At 49.5% G+C, this 27423-nt stretch overlaps 7 protein-coding genes across 7 annotated transcripts; 4 read left to right on the top strand and 3 right to left on the bottom strand.

Annotated features, from left to right (window-relative positions):
* Nucleotides 1–5514: 5514 nt before the first annotated feature.
* On the top strand, nucleotides 5515–7528 carry N7533_006798 (Zn(II)2Cys6 transcription factor; the record flags this gene model as incomplete). Its single annotated transcript, XM_057103448.1, has 3 exons — nucleotides 5515–6047; nucleotides 6163–6251; nucleotides 6330–7528. 3 exons carry the CDS (start codon nucleotides 5515–5517, stop codon nucleotides 7526–7528), a joined length of 1821 nt encoding a protein of 606 aa, XP_056958405.1.
* Nucleotides 7529–11041: 3513 nt separating this feature from the next.
* N7533_006797 (arylamine N-acetyltransferase family protein) lies at nucleotides 11042–12042 on the top strand (the record flags this gene model as incomplete). Its single annotated transcript, XM_057103447.1, has 2 exons — nucleotides 11042–11421; nucleotides 11484–12042. The coding sequence occupies 2 exons, from the start codon at nucleotides 11042–11044 to the stop codon at nucleotides 12040–12042; spliced, it is 939 nt and encodes a 312-aa protein (XP_056958404.1).
* Nucleotides 12043–12618: 576 nt separating this feature from the next.
* On the top strand, nucleotides 12619–13735 carry N7533_006796 (HpcH/HpaI aldolase family protein; the record flags this gene model as incomplete). The annotated part of the gene is made up of 5 exons (XM_057103446.1): nucleotides 12619–12686; nucleotides 12765–12885; nucleotides 12946–13089; nucleotides 13184–13526; nucleotides 13584–13735. The coding sequence occupies 5 exons, from the start codon at nucleotides 12619–12621 to the stop codon at nucleotides 13733–13735; spliced, it is 828 nt and encodes a 275-aa protein (XP_056958403.1).
* A 700-nt stretch (nucleotides 13736–14435) lies between these two features.
* On the top strand, nucleotides 14436–18421 carry N7533_006795 (putative ABC efflux transporter; the record flags this gene model as incomplete). Its single annotated transcript, XM_057103445.1, has 2 exons — nucleotides 14436–17682; nucleotides 17745–18421. 2 exons carry the CDS (start codon nucleotides 14436–14438, stop codon nucleotides 18419–18421), a joined length of 3924 nt encoding a protein of 1307 aa, XP_056958402.1.
* Nucleotides 18422–20467: 2046 nt separating this feature from the next.
* N7533_006794 (putative extracellular thaumatin domain protein) lies at nucleotides 20468–21004 on the bottom strand (the record flags this gene model as incomplete). Its single annotated transcript, XM_057103444.1, has 1 exon — nucleotides 20468–21004. The coding sequence occupies one exon, from the start codon at nucleotides 21002–21004 to the stop codon at nucleotides 20468–20470; it is 537 nt and encodes a 178-aa protein (XP_056958401.1).
* Nucleotides 21005–22092: 1088 nt separating this feature from the next.
* On the bottom strand, nucleotides 22093–22417 carry N7533_006793 (uncharacterized protein; the record flags this gene model as incomplete). Its single annotated transcript, XM_057103443.1, has 2 exons — nucleotides 22093–22277; nucleotides 22303–22417. The coding sequence occupies 2 exons, from the start codon at nucleotides 22415–22417 to the stop codon at nucleotides 22093–22095; spliced, it is 300 nt and encodes a 99-aa protein (XP_056958400.1).
* Nucleotides 22418–23482: 1065 nt separating this feature from the next.
* Nucleotides 23483–26975, bottom strand: N7533_006792 (Sec23/Sec24 family protein; the record flags this gene model as incomplete). The annotated part of the gene is made up of 6 exons (XM_057103442.1): nucleotides 23483–24114; nucleotides 24172–24363; nucleotides 24427–24864; nucleotides 24923–25263; nucleotides 25317–25414; nucleotides 25485–26975. The coding sequence occupies 6 exons, from the start codon at nucleotides 26973–26975 to the stop codon at nucleotides 23483–23485; spliced, it is 3192 nt and encodes a 1063-aa protein (XP_056958399.1).
* Nucleotides 26976–27423: the final 448 nt, after the last annotated feature.

Genomic DNA, 27423 nt, shown 5'->3' with positions numbered 1-27423 from the left:
ATCTATCAGCTGAGAAGAACAGAAGCGGATTTTGGCACATTTATCTTGGTGATTAGGATCCACCCGCTACGAAGTAGATACAAAGACTATTGTCACATCACAGGTGGCCGACAGCAAGAGTACATAGACTAGGATCACTAGATCGTGTTTAGGTATATCGGCTGTCCCGAAGAGGCTCTATCTACTACTCTGTAATCTGTACTTCCTCCATAGAGTGACAGAGCAAAGAATCACGGATCGCTTAGACAATTTACCCCTCGTTCCAGGGCGCATGTTTGCCTGTATACCATTCTGGTCACCAGCCCAGCACAGCCCCTATTTCCAGCTCCGTGGAGTTGGTTACCCAGGTTTCGTTCGCCACCCCATGGGACTGACGTTTCTTTTTTTCTTTTCTCGTATCGTCTCCGTCTACCAAGGTCGACCCGTTCCCTCGGGACCGGGTTAGCGATCAACTAGTCATTTGAACTACGAGGGGGATGTTACCATGTGTGAGGGATATGGCAGGTTCCTGCGCTCCAGTAGTTCGTGCTCATGCAATTAATACTCTAGTGATGACGCGCAGATGTCAGGGCGAATCGTATGCCATGAGAAATGTGCGCAGATCATGGCGTGATGGGCTTTATCATGATCCCGTCCCGGGTAATGGGGAGAACAAGGGCTTAATTTGATCTATTGATTTCCGAGGTATACAGCCCTCTACCACAGACAAGGCGAATACTTTAAAATTAAAATATGCAGATAAAGCCGAGTTAGTAAGGGGATCATAGACGCAGGTAGAAAATCATGGAGAAAAAAGAGAGATGGTCAGCAATCTCAACCTCCCTCCAGGCGCAGTCATGGGTCCATCTCAAAGACTCAGTTATAGTTATTTGGCCTGTCAAGCCAATCCATCCCAGTAGTGTGGGATACTCCACTTACCGATAAGCCCTACATCCCGCTCAGATGTGTTCCTCGGAGATGCAAAGAGCTATTCGTGAATTTGAGCATTGACCTGGCCCCAAGATCAAGCAGACAAGACTATCGGTCATGGGCAAGGCTATTGATGATAGATCGCCAGTTGATACATATGCCAATATGCAGCTTTGATGAGATGCCAGAATGAGTGGTCTGGAGACTCCTGCCACCGGGCGAGCTTGGGCAAACTATTGCTTGACCGCGATCAGGGACAGCCAAATGGTATGTGAGCGATCTTGATCCACTCGGTGGCCCGAACTCAGGACATGGCGAGACCATTTTTTCTCTACCCAACTGAAGGGAATTTCCAGTGAAAGAAAACTAGAAGACGATGGGACGTAAACTCGAGGGCCTCGAGAGGTATTCGGAATTTCAGTCCTCTGATCTGGACAGTAAAAGGGGCTGCGGGCTCAACACTCCAGGAATGGACGAATGCTTATTCAAAATCAACCACGTCTGATTCGCTAGTCACATATTCATTTTCCCCATAGGAAGGAGAGCGCTCACGCTGTACGTGTACGAAGCACACGCGACAACGATTCCACGATGTTCCATGATTCAAGTTTTCATGCAGCCGCTGCCTTTGCTCTCGCCCCCATCTTCTGGGGGGTTCACGGGGTCGGGCGGCCCGCAAATTGCCGCTCGCAATTTCATCATGGAAGGTCCGGAGTGTACACGAGTTGGTGGCTGAGCCTGGGCGCACCGGCTTGGACTAAGAAAAACTAAATTAGGAGTGGATTGGCTAAAAGGAAAAGCGGGGGCTTGGCCGGTCATCGTGCGGCATGGCCATTTTCCCTTACTGGAGAAAGCAGCAGCTAGGATCTGTACGGAGCACACGAGATGGAGTTGAAGCCGACCCGAGTAGGGCCGACAAGGGTGGTGTGGATGAGTGGGGAAGTTGGGAATATCAAACAAGATTGTAAGCAGCGCTAGATGTCTCAGGAATGTACTGATCGCCTCGTTCCTATGTGGGCTGATGACCACTGGCGACAGTGGTTTTCTAAGATTTCTGACATATAGCAGGGCTGCCATTGGCAAAGAATGCCAAACTAAGTATAAAAAGAGACAAAGTCCACTTCAAGCTGGTCAGTGCGGACAGAGACTTCAAGTTTGTTTATTCTCCTCGTGGAGATAGTCGAGTCGGTCAATAGCGTTGGGAAGGGGAATATCAAAAAAAGCTATTTAGACACATTTCTTTTTTTGGGGCTGTTCCTCCACGAACCAACGGTGGCTGGATCATGCTTATGTGCCATGCCCTTAATATATTAGCGCTATTATAGGCCGGAGTGGCCCCGGGGACCTGCTCTAGACTCCTAGAGCATCAAGCCTCGTCTCCATCCCGTGTCACAGAGTGAAAGAAACAGCAGAGAGCGAGAGACAAGAGAGGGTCAAGAGCAAAAAAGGCCACAATTACGTCGGATCGACCGAAGGGGGGACCCGCGTTCTGGCCCACTTCTCCACTCAGTCTTTTCTCCACTCGCCTCCGAGACCGGTTCATATAAATGATTGGATAGTCAGTCTGCACCAAGAGGCCCAAGATCACTGTCGTCGCTGCATGCCAGCCAATCCAGCCGGGATCATCAACATTCTCGGGATACCTGCTATATCAGTACACGAGGTCAGGTGGACCACCCTTTTTAGTTCGGAGGCGTCATCCGCACGAAGCGCCAGGTACGGAATTACTGAGGGACAAGTTTGGTGTATTTGTTGTGTTGAATTTGACTAGCATATGGTTTCTATTCTTTTGCCGCTTCTCCTTCTTCCCCACACTAGGAAGGCAAAATGCATGCGGGACCGGTAGAACGAACAAATCTGCGAAGGTAGGGGGTAACACAACTATAGGCTATACTTCGGCGGCACTAACCGGTGATTCCCCCCCCCCACTCCGTTCATACAAACGGGGATTGTGGGCGGGAACAACCTTCATTCTTGTCAATTCGAGTCACAAAGGGACGACCCGCCTGGGTTGTGCGGGAGTGGGTTCACAGACAGGGGACAGGGGTATACATAGAAAAATGCAACACAACTTCCTACTCTATGCGAGGGTCGTCCCGCGTCGCGGAGAGAGTGCAGCTTAAAACTGTGTATGTATTGTACTCCGTACAGCTGTCTGCAACACATTCCTAGGGCGCATGATTGGATCCCGCAGTTTAGTGTCAGATCATAGACTTTGCAGGGCGATCTCTTCTCGAGACGAAAGAAATAAAAGAGAAAAAAAGAAAAAAAAAGAGATTGATTTAATTTGTATGGGACGGAAGGAAAAGGACCCCATCGGATTGCATAAGGTCGTTTGACCAGCTGGTTAGTCGCCTAGAATCGACCAGACTAGCCCACTCGAGCCCTGAGCGCCCGCAAATTCCGGTACCTGGCCTGAAGGGGACTGGAAGGCAACTAGCAAGGATCGCTGCTGAAACTCTCGCGTCGATTTACCTGAGAGAGGCCCAACTGGGGTCTCAGCTGATGCGAATGGAAAATGGCTAAACGGTCGCTTGCCCATCGGGGGGCCACTCCGATCATACGAGGACACCGGGAGGGTCGTCATTAAATCCAGACGGTTATGGTGAGAGTTAGCCCATTACCCAGTTGAGCGGCCGGCAGATTTCTTGGGTCCTGTGCTGTGAGTGTAATTTACACTTACTCTTTTCTCGCCACATTCCCCCCTCCCTTTTGAGAGAAGCTGGGTCACCGGTCCGATGAGGGCCTGAGCTAGGATGGTGGTTAGGTTAAGATGATACAAAGTGTCACTGTCACTGTCACTGTCATGTACATACTCAGCTCCGATGGAGACTGGAATGGGGGGGGAGAAACATGGATTGACTGATCTGGACACATATCATAGGCTGGGGTGGAACCCGCAGGCAGGAGACTACGTATGTAGCCTCTCCGAATCTGGATGATTCCCTGCAGCGGATGTCCGTGCTTGGTCGCTCTAGAGATGATCTGGCCCACTTACCCCAGATTGTTGGCGGTACGATGTACAAAGGGGAAACATTGCGTAACAGATTTCCAAGTCAACGGATCTTGCAAGTGTACCTAAGGTACTCTAGGGAAGGATTGAAGATGGGTGATGCGCTTAGACCTAAAAAGGAAAGGTCCGGGACGACAGGGAGAGGTTGCAGTAGGGGTCATATGTATGTACTCCGTACGGAGTACTGAGGAAAGCCATGCGTGGATCAATCATGTTGGGATCAAGTCTTGGAGTTGAGAAAGCTCAGCCTGGGATGAGTATGAGTATGAGAAAGAGTATGGAGTAACTCCATACTCTTCTATTTTGGCCCCGTACAACCTGCCGCGCTTTCCCTCGATCAAAAAAAGGGCAAGCAAATGACCAAGATCCTCCCAACAACCAAAGGAACGACGATTACTTTACCATCCCGGTCAATTGTGGGGGGATGCTTTGTTTTCCGGCGGTCCGATTTGCCCCTGCAAGTGTGATGCGTGAATCGCCGAAGAATTATAACTCAATCAGCCTAATTCGTGGCCTACCTAGGTAGCAGCCCAGCGTCCGAAAGGCAAAGAGCAGAGGGCAGAGCTACTGCCTAGCGTTACCCAGTGTATAATATAATGGCTAGTACAGTATGGCTTAAACCCGAACCTGGATGGGGTACCTCGGTGGAATCGAGTGGTTACAATAGAGTAGAGTAGAATCTAGCAATTAGTCATATATACTCCGTACTACTCCGTACTCCATAGAGTGTATCAAGATCATTTCTAGATCAGATCTTTGAATTACTTGTCGCCTTCCTTGTCGAGTATGGACTTGTGGAGCGAGGGTTCATGAGGCAAACCCCCCCGTTTTGTGGCAGTGTGTGATGGAGTGGGGGGGGCAAGGAAATTGAATAATAATAATAAAAACAAAAAGAAATCGACAAAAACACTATTGCACTTTTTTTTCTTTTTTTTCTTTTCTTTTTTTTCACTTTCCCCTTCCCCATTTTTCCTCGCTTCATTACTGCAAATCAGGGCGTGAGATCCAACATACCGGGCAGCCTCCCCCGCATACAAAGTTAAACTCATATAGCCCAGTTCGTATGACCTCAGGCCCTTTTTCATTACGAATTTTGTTCTGTTGAGTGAATTCGATCTAGAATATATTCTGACGGGCCTCCACTCGCCCCGCTCTCTCTTTCTTTTCCTCTCCCCATACATGACATGGTCCATGATCATCCGTTTGATCGACTCTCGCACTAACCACTGGCATTCGTTCTAAAGTACTCCATACTAGCACACTTGGGCATAGCAGTCTCCATAACTACTACTACTAGTACTAGTCCTGTGTCCACTTTGGAGTACTTACTACTACTACTGCTACTACCTTCTACCTTCTACATTATAACCGCCCATCCTCCCCGCCCCATTTAGGGCCCGCGCCCGCTTTCCCTTTCCCCTCCCCTCCGACTCTCTCTTCTCCTCTCTTGCACTCCAAGTCCGAATCCTCTCTCGAGCGCGACACTCGGCCCTCGCCCCCCCATTCGAAGGGCTTACCCCCCTTCCCTTCCCCTCTTTTTTCCCTTTCCTTCTTTTTGTCTGCATCTTCTGGTCCAATATTCCAAATATTCAATGTTGTCCATGCAGAATTCTCCGCTATTCGCCCATGCAGATTTGACCGGATCGGAGTTGCAGGATGAGGGATGTTCCGGTCCGTTGCCCAATCTCCCGCATGGAATCCACTCTGGACTTCGAGCCAGCACTTCCAGTACCAGCACAGGCGCCAGTCCCGATGATACTTCCACCGATTCCCCCGACTGGCATGGCGGAGACCGATCCCCTCCAGCGGACCTGGATATCTCCATGAACGCCTTCACCCAGTCAGACGATTATATGTTGGAACCACAGATGGTGGATATGGACGGAATGCCAAAGGTGGAAGAGTTGGACGAGGAGGATATCCAACTGGAAAGCATCAAACCGTCTGATGTGGGGAATCGCGATGACTCGGGCGCTCCCGCCGCCGTTCCACGGAAACGTGGTCGCCCTCGCAAGCACCCTCTGCCTGCGCCAGGGAACCAGGCCAAGATAACCAAGGGTCGTTCCAAGACCGGCTGTATAACTTGTCGTCGTCGCAAGAAGAAGTGTGATGAGACCAAGCCAGCGTAAGTCGCATTCCAGGTCGCGCAGACCGAGATTTTCATCCCATCGCGTCGTACCATGCGACTCTCATCTCAAGTCGATTCTCCATACTGATTCGGTGTTCTTGGTGTGTCGCAGGTGTTTCAACTGTCAAAAGAATGCCGTGGTCTGTGAGGGCTATCCCCCGAAAGAGATTTGGAAGAGTGGGAGACAGAAGATGGCGGACGGTACGTATTGATTAGGATTTGGACTTGGACCGGGCGCAAACAAAGGATCACCCACTGACTGACCTCGCACATCCACAGCCGTCCTCACCCACTCCCTGGCAGCTGTGCCACGCAACCTCCCCCTCCTCATCGACGGAATCGAAACCGATATCGATCGCCGTTTCCTCGACCATTTCGTTTACGGTTTCAGCCGCGTCTTGACCCTCGTTAATGATGACTCCAACCCTTTCAAGGAGATCCTTCTGCCCATGGCAACCCAACATCGCGGGTTGATGCACTCGCTCATGTGTTTGTCGGGATCGCATCTATCGGGCCTCGACCCAGAGCCGAAGCTGAAGGAGCGCAAATACTTCCACTTCCACCGAGCCATCCAGGACTTGAAGGACAACATCACAGCATCCTCAGCACAGAACGGGGATCAAGACGAGCAGCTTCTAGTGGAGGACCCTATCATCGCCTCGACTATCGCCCTCAGTCTGAATACAATCTGCGAAGGGGAGACGAATGGCGAATATCGACCGCACATGGATGCCGCCAGGTATCTCCTTGTGTCGCAACAGCCTCGGAATGAAAAGTTCCGCCAGTTTATCGTCGAGTTCTTCCAGTATCATGACATCTCCAATGCTCTCACTTCCTTGGACCGCCGACCCGCCCTGAACTCCGGAGGAATGCATCTTCCCGACTTTGTACCGGGCGCCCAGGCTGGCATGTTCTTGGGTGTTTTTGATGGTTTATTCAACTATATCTCGGAGATCACCCAACTACGGGATCGCATTCGGCAACGATTCAACGAAGGATATGAGCCGGCCGTGGACTATCAAACTCTGAGTGAGGCAGTTCAGGTTGATACGGCCATTCGGACCTGGCAGACTTCGCACGAGGAGGACACCCCGAACTTCTTCCTGGCCCAACTGTACAGACAGTCTACTTGGGTCTACCTCTACCGCACAATTCGCCCCTCGCGTCCAAGCGAGAAAATCGCCCAAGTTGTTGACGATGGCCTGTCCTGGTTGGATCGCTTGCCGCAAGATGCCGGTGCTTACAGCATTGTCCTTATGCCACTCTTCTTGCTTGGATGCTCTGCATTCGTGGCGGAGCAACGTGAACGTATCCAAAAAGGATTCGAGACCCTCAAGTCTTACTCCAATCTGCGTAACATCGAACCTGCTTTCAAGGTTGTCACGCAGGTCTGGGAGATTATGGACACGAAAATCGAGGACAGCTGGGATTGGGAGAAGATCATCCATGACATGAATATGGACTTCCTCATTACCTAGGCTGCTCTTCCCATCCCTCTTTACTTTCTCTTACCTACCTTTTGATTTGATACCCTTTCTTCACTTCTCTTCACTTCACTTTTCTCTTGACTACTTGTTTTTGAATGTCTCACATTCCACATGATGATCTTTCCTTTGGGGAGACTGTACTATGTTATGTGGCGTTTTGTTTTGTTTTTTGTTGCTTTGGGTCCGCATCTGCATTCGGTGGGGGATTTGGCCTGTGCATTTCGTGTGTGTTTCATGCTAGTCGGCGAGTACATACCTTCTGTATGTGGCTGTCTCACAAACCCCGCTGTAAGGGGGTTTGACCGGGGGTTTGGGGAAAGGGCGGGGATCGAGTGTCTACTGACGTCGATCACATGCCCTTTCGGGACAGTCCCATTTATTACAACTGTACTCCCTCTTTGCTGTTCTGCACACGACACGCACAAATTTCAGAGCCTAAAAGTCGAGGTGGTGTTTTTATTTCTTTCTTTGGCGGGCTGGTACTCACATGATCAGCGGGGTACATTACCGATGACGACAGGGCGTTTGCCATTTGATTTATTTGGACGGCGAGCTATTGGATCTCCTACTCCTGAACTGGCCAATGCTGTATATATTTATGATGGCTTTGTATTTACTCTTAACTTCTGCTCATGTGAAAGTGAAATATGACGTGTATAACAAGCAAAAGTACTCCTCTGAAAGTGAATAAGTTTTAAGAGCGAATGAGGTCGGGTCTATTGTAATTCAAGTTGCAGGCCGGGGATGAGATCAGTCAACAACCTTCAGGTTGGAACTTAAAGAACCTTGGAATGTCAAGATGACCCAGGCAAGTGACGCCCACTAGCAGCTGTACCTAGGTACTACTAGCTACAGTTGATCAATCTATTAATATTAGTTTGCCAAATTCCGAGTCACCAACAGTACTTGCAGCCATTTCCGATCACAAGCTAACTTGCAAGCAGGAAAGGTGATGTCGTCGAAAGACCGACAATCCAGTCTAGGAGGGACTACTGCGAGTATCTCGTATATTCTAAACTTGGACGGGATCTTCGCAATGCCACCCTTTCAGCCCGATATAGAATGATATTGAGCCCGAGGAAGCATCTTATTATGGCTACATCATATGTAGGCTTGCGTCTAGAGGGGCCTTCATGGCCACTTGTCAGAATATTGTTCGGTTCCGCTGGCAGTCTATAGCTGCACGTAGGATCCTTCTCTTCGTCGGTTACAGGAATGATTTTCTAAGGCCTGGAAATCTTATACGAACTCACTACCCTACCTTCACGTTGGGCTGGTACCACTGAGTCCGGGTTTCTAGGCAGTTTTGGGCTAAACATCCCAGTCCCGTTAGCGCATACCTAGCCAGCAGGATTTCACAATGTAGTACCCAGTTGAGCCATTGTTGCAGCAGCCGCGGGTGAAAAGCCAGCCTTGTAATGGTCTGAAACAGCCATGCTAATAAGATTCTGAACATTGCAGGACAGAGAGGAATTCCGATGTCGGAGGTTCTGTAAAGGTATCTTTGTACCTCAGGCCACATCTAGGTTGAAGAAGTGCAGGAAGTTTCTCTAATTCAAGATGATTCTAGAATATCGTCCCTGTGACTACCTAGGTACATACCGGGATTCGATATAAAAGCAATTCTACGATTACGCCATACAGTGACGTGCATTCTCCTGCGTATTCTAATTTTGCGATTGTATTAGTACTCAGCACTTGCAGCAAGCTAATTCCTTCTCCGCTGATCCGACTTATCTTGCTGTGGAGAACCGGGTGCTCGTTCTTCTCGGGGGGTTTTCTCGCGCTAAAGGCGTCATTCATAAAGACGATCAATGGAGATCGCATGGGGATGTTCCGGCCCCATCCCATCCGCATCATCTGCAGGAACAGGGGGAAATGAGCGGTGGGGTGATAAGCATAATGCTTTTTCTGTAGATCTTAATTAGGGGAATTTCTGTCAATGAGATCTTAGCATTTACGATTGTCGTTGAGATGCCTTTTATCGGGTTGACCCCTGCGTAGGGCTAAAATTCAGATCCATTTTAAAACACTTGTGTCGTTACAACTGGTTCAAGTTGTACTAGAAGTTTCCCCCGACTTTTCTTGTGACCTGACTTACAGGTCTGCTAAGATAGGTCTACTTTAGCTGGTTCCCGTGACATCTATTGCTCCCATGATTCCTTTTGATGTAACTGTATGATTGAGGACCTTGGTTCTGAATGTTGATGTGAATGTGAATGTGAATGTGATCAAATGCGATTCAATGACGAACTTGAAGGATCTTCGGCCCTCCACCGGCCTGATAATATCAGTGTTTCTCATTTGAAGGTAGATAATGGGTACTTTCATATTCGTAAATTGAAAGAGAGACTGTAGCCAGCTTCAAGTCTAAATAGTGCATGGCAACATGGTCGTACTCTCGCAACCATAACGGAAGTTTTGGTAACAAAGCGAAAAAGGTATCCAACTTGAATTCAATGATCTTGTGTGTAATACTAATAGTAGTAGTGAAACATAATTTGCCGAGTTAGTATATTTCTGTAACTGCCCAGGTGTGCCTACCTAGGTACCTAACCTTGGTTATTACTGTGGTCAGTGTGTGTGCACATGGGCAAGCGCTCGCACGGCGCATCCTTCTGTCCACTACTAATATTTGCGTTTTGTCATCACCACCTCATACTCTTGCATGTTCTTGTTTGCTATTTCTGTTCTACTATGCTTGCCTTTTTTTTTTTCTCCGCTGGCGCCTTCTCTCTCTCTCCGCTTTCGCTATTCGACTTTTGCCCCCCAAGTACTCGAAGTCTTTATCAGAGGCGAAGGGTAGCATCATTTTGTTTCTAAGTCTAGGTACCAGCACATAGACCCTAACGGTCTAGAGGAACATTGGTTTGGAAAACCCATCTGTGCAATAAGAGAACCTTAGAAGCTAGATCAGGGCTAACCTTTTTGTACCAACGACTAGCTCCCTTTTCCAAGTACTAGTATAAACTAACCTTGGAACCAAACGCACATTTAACCAACACTTCTACTATTGGACGTGGTGACATTGAGCCAAGCTAAAGATTAGTCTGCAGGTCTTGCCCAGTGCGATGTAAGAGAGAATTAACATCGGAAAAGAGCTACAGGACGTCAAAAGCCATGTTTCCATGCACATGGATACGCATCGGGTCATGCTTGAAGCTGGTACTAATAGGTATAGTGATGTGCTGCATTGAGCCGTTATTGAGTCAGCTTCGCCGATACGACTTAACAATAATTATATCATAGAAGTATCTATTGTATTACTGAAACCTTGCCAGTAACTCAATTTCACAACCGAGGGGGAAGAGGGCCATGTCCACACCCGCGTGGACTTTCCTAGAGCGGTAATGCGAAACCAGATCATGGCCAGTGGGGTACTGCCGAATTCAACAGCCAAATGCGAAACCCAAGCCTGATAATCAAAAAATCCTCTGCTATCTCTTCCTTAACATATTTCAGGAGTTGCTCAGATTTAGTATCGGAATCTTCTCTCTCGAAATCATGATGTTTGACCCCGACACTCTGTCCGCCTTGTCGGCGGATAAAGTCGACAAGTATCTTCGGCACATTGAACTGCCGCACAGATACTGGCCTCAGAATAGCCCGACTTTGAATAGTGATCTTCTATCTGCTCTCCAAGCATATCATCTTTCAACAATTCCTTATGAAAATTTGGCTTTGCATTATGCAAAAGATGTTTATATTTCACTTGACGTGAATGTCATATACCAGAAGTTTGTCGACAAAAAGCGTGGCGGATACTGTATGGAGAATAACATCTTCTTTTATCATCTTCTACGATTCTTCGGGTTTAAGGTGTATTTGACAGGAGCTCGACTTCATCGAACAGGAGATGGCCAGCCGGCGGGATGGACGGGCTGGTGAGTAGCACTCAGTCCCAGAAAAAGAAAGCATTTTTAACTTAATGATTATCCGCGAACAGGGAACATTCTGTGAATATTGTAACACTTTCCGACCAGATCCAGTATCTAGCCGATGTTGGATATGGTGGGAATGGTCCCAAAGTCCCTGTGCCATTGATCTCGGGCTCGGTAGTGCATAACCTGGGTACCCAGGATTTGCGACTGGTCCGTGGGACAACGATGGTATTATCCGATGGACAACAAGGAAGATGGATCTATCAATTTCGAAATGCCGAAGATCAAGCGTGGGCAGTTGGATATAGCTTCACTGATATTGAGTTTACGCTGAAGGACTTTGAGGTCATGAATTTCTTTACGAGCCGAAGTCCGGATTCATTCCTGACAACAAAGATACTCGTGGTGAAATTTCTCCAGGAAGATGGAATTATTACTGGTAAAGTCATACTTGATCAAGAGCAGGTGAAGAAGAATACGGGTGGAAAGAACGTGCTTCTCCAGACATGTCAGACTGAGAAAGAGAGGGTTCAAATTTTGGAAAATTTATTTCAGCTGAAGCTCACGGAAGAGGAGAAGATTGGAATTAGAGGAAGAATATCATCACTGAAGGTAGAAGTTTGAAGATTAGACCAAACCGCTTGATGTCATTGAATAACATCAACAGCCCACGGGAATTGGCTTATGATCCACTGATGTATACTAGTAAGGTAAAAAAGTAAGTCATTTGATGAGGATAAGTATATTGAGAAGTAAAAATCTCTTTTTATATATCACAGACACCTGGTTACTTCTCACTTTCTCTTCCAAGTATTGATATGCCTCGGGGGTTATTTTCCCGAAAGCCGCGAGACTGGATAGACATATGCTCGCGGCAGTAACAGGTATCTTGTGAGCATATAATATTTTAGCATTAATGAAAGAATACGAATAGGCCATGACCAGCATGGATATTGTATACATTGAAGAGAGAAAAGGAACACAGAAATTCGGATATGTAGCAGGCGTGTGTGTTGCAGAACGTATCCGGGTAGCCGACGGGCGTATCAGAGCAAACCCCGCGCGGAGTTACCCCGACTGCCCCCGCGGCAATGATGTCCCGAGCTTCACCCCACGCTTTCAATCCCCCCTCTTGAGGTTGTCATTTTTTCATCCCAACTTCTTCAACTCTCTGAATAGCCTGCTCAATCATCAACCAACATGCCATTCAACACTCCAGTCCAATCAGCCCTGAAGGGTCCCTCAGCCGCTTTCGGGTTCTGGCTCACGTAAGTACCAATCTTCACCATCATGCATGAATAAAAAGTCTCGCTTGACCCCAGACTGACCCTTTGCTTCGGATACAGGCTTCCTAGCGCTGGTCTCGCTAAGACTATTATCCACGGCGCCTCAGGATCTTCTGCCAAGTTCAGTTGGATTCTGGTTGATGCCGAGCACGGCCTTATCTCCGATAACCACTACTATGAGGTTAGTCCTCGAGCAAAGCCAAAATTTGCCAGCGAAACAACGCAAGGTATAGTCTAGTAGCTGACAGAGACGCAGCTTAACAACGCAATCGGCTCCGAAGGCGTCAGCCCCATTATTCGAGTTCCCTGCGCCGAGGAATGGATGATCAAGCGTGCTCTCGACGCTGGTGCCCACGGTGTAATGACACCCATGTGCCACACAGAGGTATGTGCCCCCGAGCTAGAACAGTCGCTCCCGATTCCTCGCCATTATCAATCGAAGGAACCCGAAAGCTCACCTACATTTCTTTCCCAACCAGGCCGATGCTATTAATATCGCTAAGTGGACCCGGTACCCACCCTTTGGTACTCGTGGCTATGGACCGATGTTTGCGCCTCACTCCTTCCCTGGAGTTGACCCCGGTGCTGACCATGACGATGGTGCAAATGACGGCCTGACCACTTTCGTGCAAATCGAGTCTCGCTCAGGCGTTTCAGAGGTCGAGAAAATCGCGGCAGTGGACGGAATTGATGTGCTTCTCATTGGGCCCTTCGATTTGGCCAGGCAGATGGGTGTTACTCGTTGCGGCGAGGAGCACGAGGCTGCCATCCAGCGGATTAAGAAAGCTGCCCACGCGGCTGGCAAGAAGGCTGCTATTTTCTGTACGTTCCAATCGATCCAATGCTTGGGGATTTGAAAGTACTAACAATATCTCCTAGGCACTGGTGGTGAGGATGCCCGCGTGCGCATCCAACAAGGATTCGATATGGTCTCTGTCAACACAGATGTTGGTGTTATTCGGTCGGCCATGATTAATGAGCTCAAGGTTGCCAATGGAGAGACCGTTCAGAGTGGACCTGGGGGTTATTAAATAATACGATTATTCAGTGACGGTTGAATAGAACAATACACATTGTACATAAAGCAACTTTACATAAAACTACTAATACTGAACCTGAATACGTGTAACAGTAAATCTTTAAACCACTGCGGATATTAAAGTTTATCTGAGCATCAATCTCCCTGGTCTTTTAGATGTCTACCCCGTACCTACCATAAAACTCCAGCGATCGCCTAGCCGGATGAAGGGAGCCTGGGATCTAGAACTGCCCGATTAGGCAAAAGCGCCTCCTCGCTTCTAGGTAAGGTATCAACGTCTGATTATTAAGCCGGGATACCTAGGTATCACTGGCCGGGTGGGCTTATTTTTTGTGGAAATGTGGATCTCATCCTATCGCATGGGCCTCGACAACCTTACCTTCATGTGGTAGCGCAAGGTCGTGAGCTGCATGAAGGTCGAACTGAAAAATTTTAGGCGATGTCTTGGTTTGGGTGTGGATCTATCCAGATCCCGTCATTCTGCCATCATCCAACATCAAGCATAGACTGCCTACTCTTGCACATCACTCGATCTCCCGAGAGCAAGAATCAGAGGCAATGCAGCCGAGACATTGGAATAGGGGTCTCTAAAGATACATTGATGTGTGGATGATCCTGGTCTCTAACGGCAGCCCCCACATAGCTGTTTTTTCAAGACCATCTCACCACGAGAACCAGGTCGGACATTAACAATGGAGGAGGACGATATTGTTTCAGAACTTAATGTTCCGAAAGATGCGACCTTTGATGCTGGTCTTCTGGACGAGGTCTACAACCTTTCGTTGCGGGCTGTCAATCCCGTCGACGTAAATATCAAGAATCTCTCACTCGACATCGACACATCTTCCCCAATATGGGGAACATCACCCGCTGAAATTTGGCAGCGCCTCCGTGGCCACAGGATCGAAGGCAATTCCAAAAATGTTCTTCAGGGGGTGAGTGCGACCATGTCAAGTGGCAGTTTGACAGCCATTATTGGAAGTAGTGGATCGGGCAAAACATCTCTCCTCAACTTAATGGCTGGCCGTATGTCCTTGTCCAGGGCAGATATGTCGGGAACGACCACTTTCAACGGCAACACGAGTATTGAAAGCGTTCGCAGCGCCTATGTCATGCAAGAAGATGTCTTGATACCCACCCTGACAGTTCGGGAGACTTTGCAATACTCGGCTGATCTTCGCTTACCACCGCCAACCACCAAAGAAGAGCGTCGCGCTATTGTGGAGCAGGTTATTCTTGAGCTGGGGCTGAAAGAATGTGCCAATACAAGAATCGGAACAACAGCCCACAAGGGATGCAGTGGCGGAGAAAAGCGACGGACCAGTATTGGAGTACAAATACTTGCAAACCCATCTGTTTTATTTTGCGACGAACCGACGACGGGTCTCGATGCGACCAGTGCTTTCCAGATTATTCGGACATTAAAGCGACTGGCACACGATGGGAGAACGGTTATTGTCTCTATCCACGCACCTCGTTCGGAAATCTGGAGTCTTTTCGACAACGTGATCCTTTTGGCGCGAGGTTCTCCGCTGTACAGCGGGCCTGTGGCAGATTCGGTGTCTCATTTCGAGCAGTGTGGTTACGTTCTTCCTCCCTTTGTGAACCCTGCCGAATACCTCATCGATTTGGCTGCTGTCGATAATCGAAGTGAAGCCCAGGAAACTGCGTCACATGCTAGGGTTGATCATTTACGAGAGACATGGCGATCTCATTTTTTACAATTGTCGAGCGCTGAGAATCCCGAGAAAGAAGTCATTGAAATGCCATCACCACCGGGCGCAGTCGATACGGGAGGCATGAAAACAGTATCATTTCGCCGACAGTTGCGCGTGCTTACATCGCGCACTTACACGACTACCATTCGAGACCCAATGGGTGTTGCTGGGAGCTTGCTTGAGGCTGTTGGCATGGCTGTCATCTGTGGTTGGATATTCTTGCAGCTTGGCGAAGATCTTGCGGGAATCCGCTCACGGCAGGGTAGCCTTTACACTGCTTCCAGCCTGAACGGCTATCTAATTCTCTTGTATGAGACTTACCGGCTGACAATCGACATTCGTCTTTTCGATCGAGAGCGCAACGAAGGAGTCGTTGGGGTTCCGGCATTTTTGCTGAGTCGCAGGCTTGCACGGTTTCCCCTAGAAGATTTACCTGTGCCACTTCTCTTCTCCATAATTTTCTATTTCATGGTCGGATATCGCCTGGAAGTGGCCCAATTCTTCATCTTCTTCGCCTTGGCGCTTCTTACGCATTACATTGCTGTGACATTTGCTGCCGTGTCGATAGGCATCGCAAGGAGCTTCCCAGGAGCTAGTCTGGTGGGTAATCTATCATTTACTCTGCAATCCTTTGCCTGTGGATACTTTGTGCAGTCGCAGCAGATTCCGGTTTATGTGCGGTGGTTGAAGTGGTGTGCTTATACATTTTACACCTTCGGAGCGCTTTGCGCAAATGAGTTTATTGGGACTGGAAGCTCGGAGCTCGGTCAGTTTTATGACTGCCCATATTCAGACAACTCATTGAATCCAGAGTGCAAAGAGTATACTGGAAAGTACATTATGGAGAGTCTAGGCATGCCGTCTAATTGGATTTGGCGGCCCATCGTGGTGCTTGTGGCGTTTGCATTCGGCCACTATTTTGTTGCCGGCCTCTTGTTGCAGTATAATCGTTTCGCGATTGATATTGCCCAAGCTCGACAGTCAGAATCAGACCCCTCTGCTGGAAAGGCAAAGATTGCAATTCGTCCTGCAGAGGAAGCACGACAGCTGGCTATATCATTGGACAAGTACGCCTTGGACATTCAAAAGCAACGATCTCCTTGGAAAGCTTCGCAAAAACTTCAAATTCTGCGACCGATCACTGCCGAGTTTCGGCCAGGCGAATTGAATATCATCATGGGACCATCAGGCAGTGGAAAGACGTCGTTACTTAACTCTATTGCCTGTAGACTTCATGACTCGATCGGAAATAAGTACCGTGTCCACGGACGCATGCTGTACAATGGGGCTGAGCCATCCGAAAATGTCATTCGCTCAGTGAACTCGTACGTGACCCAAGATGATGATGCTCTCATGCCATCCTTGACAGTCCGTGAAAGCCTGAGATTTGCAGCAGGGCTGCGGCTCCCATCGTGGATGTCGCGTGAGGAGAAGAATCGCCGAGCTGAGGAGATTCTTTACAAGATGGGACTGAAAGAATGCGCCGACAATCTCATCGGAGATGAACTTATTAAGGGAATAAGCGGTGGTGAAAAGCGTCGAGTCACCATTGCCATTCAAATCCTTACAGATCCGAAAGTGCTACTGTTGGATGAGCCAACATCAGGGCTTGATGCTTTTACGGCGATGTCGATCATAGAGGTACTTCAAGGTCTTGCGGCTGAAGGTCGTACACTGGTCATGACAATCCATCAGTCACGTTCTGATCTCTTTGGGCATTTCTCACAGGTGCTTCTCTTGGCTCGTGGCGGTTATCCAGTATATGCAGGACCCGGAAAGCAGATGCTGGTGCATTTTGCTACATTGGGCCATGAATGCCCACGATCGACCAACCCAGCCGACTTTGTATTAGACCTGATAACAGTCGATCTCCAGCAGGAAGATCGTGAGATCTTGACTCGCGAGCGAGTGCAGAAGCTGATCACTAAGTGGACCGATGCGATCCCTCAACTTGAACGTACCTCGTCCAAGATTGCAACCCCGGCCGAACTGGGTAGTCTCCGTCGACAGATGCTGCCATTTCGCATCACCTTCCCACTAGTTCTACATCGATCATTCCTGAACTTTTGGCGCCAACCACCGCTTGTGATGGCTCGATCAATGCAGATTGTCGGCATTGCCATTATTATGGCACTATTCTTCGCGCCACTGAAAAATGATTACCCAGCAGTGCAGTCACGGATGGGTTTCATCCAAGAGTTTGCCGCGCTATACTTTGTTGGTCAGTAATGAAGAAGGCCCGTCGTTCTGTTACTCTTTGAAACAGAGGCTAATTTCCAACAGGTATGCTTCAAAATATCGCCATTTATCCGAACGAGCGCGACGTCTTTTATCGCGAAGAGGCCGACAGATGCTATTCAGCCGAGACATTCATCTTGTCTTACACGGCGATTGAAGTCCCGTTTGAAATCATTTCCGCACTGGTGTTTGGAGTGATGGCTGCCTTTGCAGATAATCTCAAACGCAATGTCCAAATGTTTCTTATCAGTGCCTTCAACTGCTTTTGCATCATAAGCTGCGGTGAATCTGTTGGAATAGTGTTCTGCACGCTGTTTTCGCATGTGGGCTTCGCCGTCAACGTGACATCGATCTTACTCTCCATTTCGACGATTCTTGGCGGCGTCATGAGTTTAAATGTGAATGAGGTCTTGCAAGGCATCAATTATCTCTCTCCGATCAAGTATGCCATTGCTAACCTTGCCCCTTACTCCCTGCATGGGCAGCATTTCGACTGTTCAGCATCCCAGCGACTTGCAAATGGGCAGTGTCCCATTGAAACTGGGGAGCAAGTGCTTGCTCTGTATAACCTTGATAAGAGCGGGCCGATGAATATCATGGCACTTGGTGTGTGCACTATCATCTATCGACTCGCCGCATACGCCTTTCTCAAGATCATGCGATCGAACCGGACGATGGAGCGGTGGCGCGAATGGTGGAAGTCCCGAAAGGGAACTTCCTGATGCCATTCAAACTTGGGCGCCGTTGTAGATACCATTCCCCAGCCTTATGGGCGTGTGCATACAAATGAACCGAACATTTAAAGGTTGATTTTTATATTATAATTATCAAATGTCCCTCCTCTACTGCCATGCGATCTCAGCGATAGTACAGCCATACATACAGATGAAGGATGCGGTCAACCGGAAGCGTCGGAGCTCGCCGAGATGGCGACCGCAATAGGGGCTGCTTGCTGCCCCAGTCCAATAATTGTTCCAATATTAATGCTCGGCATGATTGGCGAGATTCGACGAGGATGAGTCACGCCTATTCTGTCGTGGCACTTTTTTCTAGCCTTCTTGCCTAACCCAGTTGGGCACCAAGAGCATCGATTATCTCGGCACCAAGAACCCAAACCCATCCCATCCACGGGAATTGTCAAGCCCAAGAAACGGTTTTCTGCATCAAATTGACCTTTTCGCATACCCAAAAGAGTATACTTTTTAAACTTCGAGTTTGCGCCTCTTTAAGGTTACACCAATTCCTTCCGGATGATTCTAGTCGAGAGACCCGCGGGACTAGGGACCCTTAGCGGGGGTTTCATTTGGAACGGGAGACTTGGAGAACACCTTTTAATCGGCGAAGAAGTGTAAAATGGTTCAACCTTTAGCCGAGGGAAAGAATTGTATTGCCATTGGACGATCCACCAATTTCGCACGAGTGAGTGTTGGTTCGCCCAAACTCGGGCAGTGCCCGAACCAACTTGTCGCCGGTGAAGTTCCACCGGAACCACAGGAACCAGAGAGAACAGTGTTCGCAGTGGCCAACAGTGTTCTCTGTCGGCATGGAGAAATCGGCAGGTAACTTTCGTACCTTTTCGTGGATTTCCATGTGCAAACTTTTCTTGCTGGTGTGGGTATCCGATGACCGCATTTTCAGGAACACACCGTGATGTGGAACATGGCCATTGAAAATGTCTTTAGGTACAGTACGGGAGTACCTGCATCAGGTAATCATACACACACGCTCCGTTCAAGCGAACAATAGAACAACCGGTTTGCTCCAGGGTCCCTGAAACACGAAACGGTGCGCCCGGATCTCCGATCATTCGCTCTCTATCTCAGCCTCGGTGGAGACTGGAGACTGCGACACGTACAACACTGGATTTTGTCGACTCCAGCATGCACCGTCCAGGGTCCAGGCTTGTCTTCCGACTGGCGGAGGATCTTCGGTTGGCGACGAATGGCTGCGGCTGTATTTCCGCCCTGAAGGGTGTCTCCACTGTCCAGCGCCTCGGTGCAGATGGGCGAATCGGAGCGCGGGGAAGATCGTGCATGGAGTTGAACTTTGTCAAAGAGAGAAATAAAAGATTTCGTTTTGGTTGGAGGGTCCCTGTCTATCACTTGGTCTAGACTTGAACCCCTCCCACACAACTTCTTTGGGCGTGAAAAAAAAAAGACACAAAGCTCCACAGGGACATCGCCAATCATGGGTCTAGATCCGATTTTTTTTTGGCCTTTTGTCGCTTTTTTCTCTTTTCTTTCAGGTCGATCTGCTGCTCCCCGTAACTGGTGTCCCCTCCCCATAGGCAAATTTACAAGTCTTTCAATGAAACATGGGCAAAAGTATTGTAGCAAAATTGTCAAATTTTTTTGGATGAACGATGGTAGTTATTCAACCTCTCTATAAACAAGTCTATCTCCCCCATAAAACTCCTTGAGAGCCAAGCTCCCATATTCCTGGAAATCCGGGGGTATTCATATACATCAAAAAGAAATCATAAGTCTCGTGACAACGTCCGGCCCTCAAGGGGAGACATGTCGAATCAACCGAACATGTAAGAAACAAGTCCAATCTTGTTGGTTGTTAGGTGAAGAGGGCCACCGAACTGGGTGGAAAGAAGTAAAAAGAAAGGATCACGTCCCAACAAGGGGACAGTGAGACGAAGAGAAGAAAAAAGACCCTTTGAAAGAGTGCGCGGGTCAACCGGCAAGGTGGAAAGAATGGAAAGAAGAGAAAGTAAAAGAGCAAGCTCAGATCGTAAAGTCGGGACAGAGTAAAAGATAGATTTACTCGCCGATGGTCAGGCCCAGACCAGTATCAATGGGGCAACCGTGAGTAGCGTGGTCATCAGTAGGCTGGAGGTAGGCGGCAGCGCAGTTGGCATCACCAGCATTGCAGACGGCCTTGGGACAAGAGTCGGAGGCATCCTTGGAGGGGACGACGGCGAAACCGTACTTGGTGAACTCGGAGCCAGTGCCCATGTTAATGCAGGAGAGATCCCAGAAGATGGTGTCACCGGCCTGGGTGTACTCGAACTGCAGGACGTCGGACTGGTTGGGGTCGGTAGCGAGCTTGATGGAGATACCACCGCCGTTGGGGTTGGTCTGCCACTTCTCAGAGTAGGTACCACCACCGGCCTTGATGGTCTGCATGGGTCCAACGTCCTGAGAAACAGACCAGGCGTAGATGTCCTTGTTCAGGGTGTTGGTGATCAGAACACTGCCGCTATCGGCAGTGGCCTGGCGAACGACCATGCCACTGGGCAGAGCGGAGGCCAGAGTAGCGAAAACAGCGGCGATGCCGAAAGTCTTGGTGAACATCATTTTGAATGTGAAGAGATTGTTTGTTCAGAGAACGTATGTAGAGGCGATTGTGTGTCTTGGAAGTATGTGTCTGAAAAGACTTGGATGTAGATGTAGACTGGATAAGTCAAGAGAAGGTCTGGTCGACAGACGAAAGGAATGTATCGAGATCGACTCGAAAGAAGGTAAGGATAGTAAATGAAGGTGATACTTCGAAAGGACTGTGGTGATAATTCGAAACAACGAGGGTGTACAAGGGGGTCTTTATAACTTTTCGGAAGCGTCCCTGTTCAGGTCCCCCGGACAGGTACCGCCGCAAAAGAAACGTGGTGGATCCAGCCACGCAGGGCCGGATCCATGGATTCAATGCCTGGAGACAAGTGGAGTCGAGTGTAAAAGGCGAACAAAAAAGAAAGAAGAAAAAAAAAAACATCGAAAGTAGGTGTGGGTCGGGGAGGAGGCGAATCATGGCGGGTACCGTCGAGGCAGGATGTCACATTGGAGCTGCGTTTCAAGGCCTCGACTGGGCGTCTACAAGGCGCGAAATGAAGCATGTACTTGAGCATTAGGGGGAAATTAATGTGAATTGATTTGAAATGGATAATGAACTCGTATTCCGCCAGCACATATATTTTTTGGAGGGATGAAGCGGTGTGATATCGAATGTGTTCGAATTGACGTGTTCGACGGGTTGTGGTATAGTGCGTGGACATACAGCTTACCCTGTGGAATTAACAATGGCGGTGCCTAACGACAACAAATATTTGCCTTCCATCATCACCATCGAGCGTGGCAATAAGTCATGGCAATTCTCTCCCCACGTCATCCGCTCCGTGACCTTCCGTGGTTCTCCAAAACGACAAAAGAGCTCATGGCAATGGCAATGGCAAACATAGAAACATCAACGTCAAAAAGGGGCAAAGACGAGAAAACTTTGACATCTATCGAACCAAATCACGGCTAATCTCCACGGCAGCTGTCATTCCAGATCACAGGTCGGCAGCGTGGCTACACTGCAGCTGCTAGCAAGTGGTGGCCAGGCATCATCATCACCATCGTAGGCGATACCTCGCCTTCAGGCTAGAACGAGTGTTCCCAGGTTCAAGTTCCTAACCGATGGGTTCATCAGGCGTCAGAGCTGCCATTTGATTCTGGCCAGCAATTGCTAATATGGCTAGCCAAGTATGTACTTTTTTTCGACGTGTCTGGTCCCACTCCGCGACCTCCATGAGATCAGGGCTACTCTTCTTTTGCCTGAGCACACTTTCGAGACCCTTTCGACCCTCGCTGTATACTGTAGACGAGCTGAATCTACATACCCACCTGGTCCCTGAATACTGTATCGGTCACTGCCCGGTGGGAACCCTGGGCAAAACCCACTCGCCGAAAATTCCTCTCCATCGTCCGCCTCTGACGTCGGTCTTGACTGTACATACTGACTGTGTATGTAGAGAGTGTCGATTCGATCGAGTCTGGATCTCTTTTCGAGTGGCGATGCGTATGGTCATTTGGGGTGCCACAGGGTTATACCACCTTACCTATTCAGTTTGCCGGTGGCGGGTCCTATAGCTGTTGTTCTTTTGATCTTGTTTGTTCGCCAGGAACAGGAAATGAACTCTCCCTGACTAAGCCAATTGCAGAGTTTTACTAAATTCCGATACCTCACTTCTACACATCATTGAATCGAATTGAATTGAAATAAAATAAAATAAAATATCGGCCTTAAAAGTAGATATACTTTTAAATTACAGATCTTTCAACTTCCTGCATACCATGCCCGCTCTATCTCCGATCGCCTTTTAGTCCTAGCCTTAGCCCATCCGTTCCGCAGCTGGTGACCACCTTAACGGTCTGGTGGGCCAGCTAGTCCCTCTTTCCATAACGATGGGAGGGGTTGAAGAGGGGCCTGAGAGGGACCTCCTCACCTAGTCCAAGGTACCTTGGCGATCTTCCAGAACGCCATCGTGATTCTAGACCGCCACTTGTGCTCCGTACCTGCGTGCTAGCGTCGACTCTAGGGTAAACACGGTTAGGACAAAAAGGCACTGGGTGGCTATCATATCCACCAATGGCCCAGATCAGGGCCAGACCTTTGTACGGAGTATCTGTCCGGAGTAGTCCGTACTTCGAGGGTAATTAGTAACTACATCTACTGAGTGGTCGGAATGATAATGCTCAATGATCAGAAAAAGACTACCTGGTATACGGAGTACTGTGTACAGGAAATTAAAAAGAAAAGAGAAGAGAAGAAAAATCTTCTCCGGTCTCGCGCATTTTGTGGCACCCCGCTGTGGTCTGCCCCCACCATCCATCTCACAGCCACTGAGTCACCTCTCATTGCTCAGATCGCCCTTGTTCCTCCGTCCCTTTTTCGTAGCAGGGGACCCCTGCTACCCAACGGGGTTCGGATGGTGAGGAGAGTGGCCAGGCTGCACCGAACGACCCCCTCGAGCATGGTATGGCATGGTGCCTGGGGCGGGGGTATAGATCAACCCGCTCTTACCAGTATGGCGCCCGCATAGCCGACAAACTGGCCAATGTACTGTCACCCGTCTCCTCCTTCTTGCGGTGACCGGCAAGCTCGAGAGTGATCTGCCGGTGAACATGCACCAACCAGTCCACGTAGCTTTGGGCTTCGTTGTTCCTGTCCTCCAGAAGCAATCGGGCGAACTCGTATTCCGCCCCATCCAGACCTTGCCGGGCTAGTTGGATGGTGACTGCTTTGGACCCACGCACTGTTGAGAAGTATTGCAGAATATTGCGCACCTGAGCGTTGAGGTGCGTCTCCAATACTGGCAGGGATGATGTGTTGGGATTGAGCTCTTGGAGCGAGTTCGCCCCGGGTCCGAGTAGATCCTCTAGAAGATTCGGCGAGACATGAGCATGCAACCAAAGAAGAACGGCTTGTCCGTTATCCACTAGGTATGCACCTCCTTCCTCAATCTTTGAGAAGCTAGCGCGTAGTGTCGGTGGGACCTGAAGTTGGCCTTGCTCGTTAGGGAAGCCGTCTTCTGGTTGCAGGCTGTGGATGGGGATGATGCGAGGGTAGAGGTAGAGAGATAGCTCTGTACAGCCGAGGGATCGAATCATGCGCATGTCATGAGTACGGCGGTCCGATGACTCGTTGCCACCTGTCGATATATCTTAGCAAAGGTTTACGACGGTTGTGTCCTAGGAGGTAATCTCACCTTTGAACGCTCTTGACTTGATAAGACTGAGCATGTACATCGAGAATTCCTTCAGGTTCTCCGGCAATACCAGTTGGCCTGGCGGGTGTGACCCGGAAAAGTTCTTGCGGTATCCGCTGAAGATATCGACTGTCTTCTCGGAGATACTGGCACGGATATCCTTGAGGCTCTTGTCGAGGGTTTTTGAGGCAGCTGTTATACAATATGTAAGCGTCTTCAGGTCAACCAAAAAAAAAAAGAGTAGTATCGACTTACCCTCCTTAGCAATAATTGCTACCACGGCATCTTGATCAACATGTTTCATAGTCTCTAAGGCACCTTCATTAACAGCGGCCACCACATTGATGCAACGAACTCTACGTTGACCATCAGCAGAGGTATAGAGCAGTGCGGCCTGGAAGTGGGCGTCGAGCTTGGGGTCCAGCTTGCCATCATAGCTGAACACAACGCCAATGGCCTTCTCTGCATCTATGCCACCGATCTCGAGGTCGGCACCGAGGGTATGTTGCACAAAGTTTCCGTGGTAAGAAGACACTTGCAAGCCGTTCGAGCACCGCACCTTCATCAACGCCTGATAACCTGTCTCCCGAGTGGTGGCATGGGCAATCTCCCGGCGAATCTTGAGTAAATCGCGCGGTGCATGGAAATTTGGGTAGAAGAAAGTCTCGCCGCCTGTTAGAGCAGAGACATGACCTATTCAACGAATCAGTCCCTGTGCATCGAATTCCAGATGTTTGTATTCTTAACATACCCATTGTCGCCACATCCATGTAAGTGCCACCAGGGGCGGCAATAAAGAAATCCACTCCCACTCCCGCTTCAGAAAATTGGCTCGCTGTCTTCTTCCATGCTTGATTATCGGTGGTAAATAGTTTCCGCTCTGCATCCGTCCCGTGAATCTTCACATCCTCACGCACAGTCAACTGTCCAGGGCCCCAAGTGGGCAGGCTGGATACTGCGCAGATGACCTTTCCGCCGGTGGGTTGAAGAGCTGCGAGAGCGGCATTGAGTGTTGGGAGCACAACGGGGTCAGGGTTCTTGATATGACTGAAAATACTGGGTATCCGTTCCAAAAGTGATGTGATCACAGACCTAGTGCATATGGTTAACAGCTTATCCAAGTATCTCGGTTGCATTCACCTTACTTGGATTCATATGGATCCACAAATAGACCCTCACTCAATGGTACGAACGGTTCTTCCAGGTCGGTCATGACCATCATCTGCGCCTGGTCCAATGTGCCCTAAATTTCCTTTCAGTCAGATTCATTCCAGAGATCTTGCTGCTATGGCAGAGAAGATAATGAGCCTTACGGTGAGATTGTAGAAGTGAACCTCTGTGTCGAACGTGACAATACCGACCTTTGCTCCTACAGGGAGCCTCCGTGCTTTCGCTTCATCGCCCTCAGTGCCATCAACAGTTCCATCCTCGCCATACAATGCCTCTGCGATGCCTTCACAGACGCCCTTCAAGAAACCTCGGTGCACAGATTCGCGACTGACGTCAACCAGGAAGAGCGTCTGCAAGCCCACCGGTTCCTTGTTCCAGTATTCCTTGGGTACCAAATACTCGACTGTGCCCATCATCAGCTCCGGTCGTTGCATGCGGTCCACGCGAGCCCCAGAAGGATCTAAGGGCGCAAAGTATTCGGCAGGCGTATCATTAGCGTGAGTGCACATGTTGCAGACGAATTTGCTGCCACCTGATCGGAAAGGCATAAAGGGGTTGATATATGTTCTGCATCGTCGGCATCGTGGAGGGCCAATGTCCCCGAAGTCCAGCACGGGGATGGGTTGCTCGCCGGGATCCAAAGCTGCGAGGGGTTGGATCACCATCCCCAGAGGCAGACCGGTGGAGGAGAGGAAGTCGGATGTTGAGGGTATATTGTTGAGTGTCAGACGGGCGTACTTGGGCGAGGAGTTGCCCTGATCATGGGCCACAAAGGGGATCGACGCAGGTGGAGGGAAGTGACAGTCCATTGTTGGAAAGACATGGTTGAAATAGTACTGAGCGGGCAAGTCGCGCGATCGTGGGATGCTGGGGATCTGCTCAGGGTCAATTTTGCCCTGGGTAGACACTGAGTCTGATCCAGTAGAAATCCCAGGCTGGGAGGTAATTCCCGGCGCTGGCTGCACGTATCCTGGGGAAGCACCCGCGACAGGCTGCGGAGCTTGGTTTAAGCCAGTATTCAGGAATTGGGATGTTGGTTGCGGCGCCCCCGTGGCAGCCACTCCCTGGCCGAAGGCCGGGGCCGGGGCTGCAGCTGCTGTACCAATATCGTGATGGGCATGCCGATGCTTCTTACGATGTGACCTGGCTCCAGCATCTGGTGCGATCCCAAGCCCGCTCATCTGAGAGGACAATCCGGCCATACCAGGGTCTCCAGCGGCACCCATGGGGGGGTGCTTGCTGCCCGGCAGCGGCATTATACCCAGCATTCGGGCTGGTAGGCAGATTCTGCTGTTGAGGCGAGCCGTAGGTGGACCATTGATTCGGAGGATAGGGGTTCGGATAGGCAGCTCCTGGTTGCGGAGGAGCCCCGGGGGGGTAGCCTGGGTATTGTTGCTGTTGCGGAGGTTGTTGTTGTTGCTGCTGCTGGTGTTGAGGATGAGGATTTGAGGGGTCACTAGCAGCTCCCCCCATTGAGTGATACATCGGGTCAGCCATAGGAAGCGGAACCGAGGAGACCTTGAAAGGGAGTGCCCCGCGGTGGTGGATGTTGATGATATACCGGATCGGACACCTTCCACTTGGCGGAACGGGCCATCGTACCTCCGAGGTTGTTCACGTGGAGCCAACCACATCGTGGGAAGTATACTACAACCACCGTCAACTGTACTTTTGTTCCTTTTTGTACTCTTCATGGACGGTCACCATCGTCACTAGGTTTCATTTTAAATCCGGGTCGATTTACTCTCGGCTGATGGTTTAAGCACTTCTCCCGTTCCGCTGAGAACCCTGTGGACACATGCATATCCTACAGTACTTCATTCGCAGATCTCCACCGCTCTTCCAGGATGGCCCTCCGTGCTGAGGCAGGCTAGCGAAGGTCGGAGGAAACAACCGACCATCCAGTTCTGATCGAATTCATTTATTTGTGTGGTGTTCAAGCCGACCAGTCCGCATACCACTAGCTCTGAAGTCGGAAGATTCTCGGGCATCCCACATGTCCATCCCCTCATCCAACTAGCCCCCCTAATCGTCAAAGTCCCAGTCGACGCGGTACATCCAGCTGCATCGACGCCTCGGAAG

The sequence above is a fragment of the Penicillium manginii genome (assembly GCF_028828005.1).
Source record: "Penicillium manginii strain IBT 31320 chromosome Unknown utg000005l:1.0-5665137.0:1.0-5668048.0, whole genome shotgun sequence".
Classification (NCBI taxonomy): Eukaryota; Fungi; Ascomycota; class Eurotiomycetes; order Eurotiales; family Aspergillaceae; genus Penicillium; species Penicillium manginii.
This window is presented reverse-complemented; position numbering and strand designations above follow the sequence as displayed.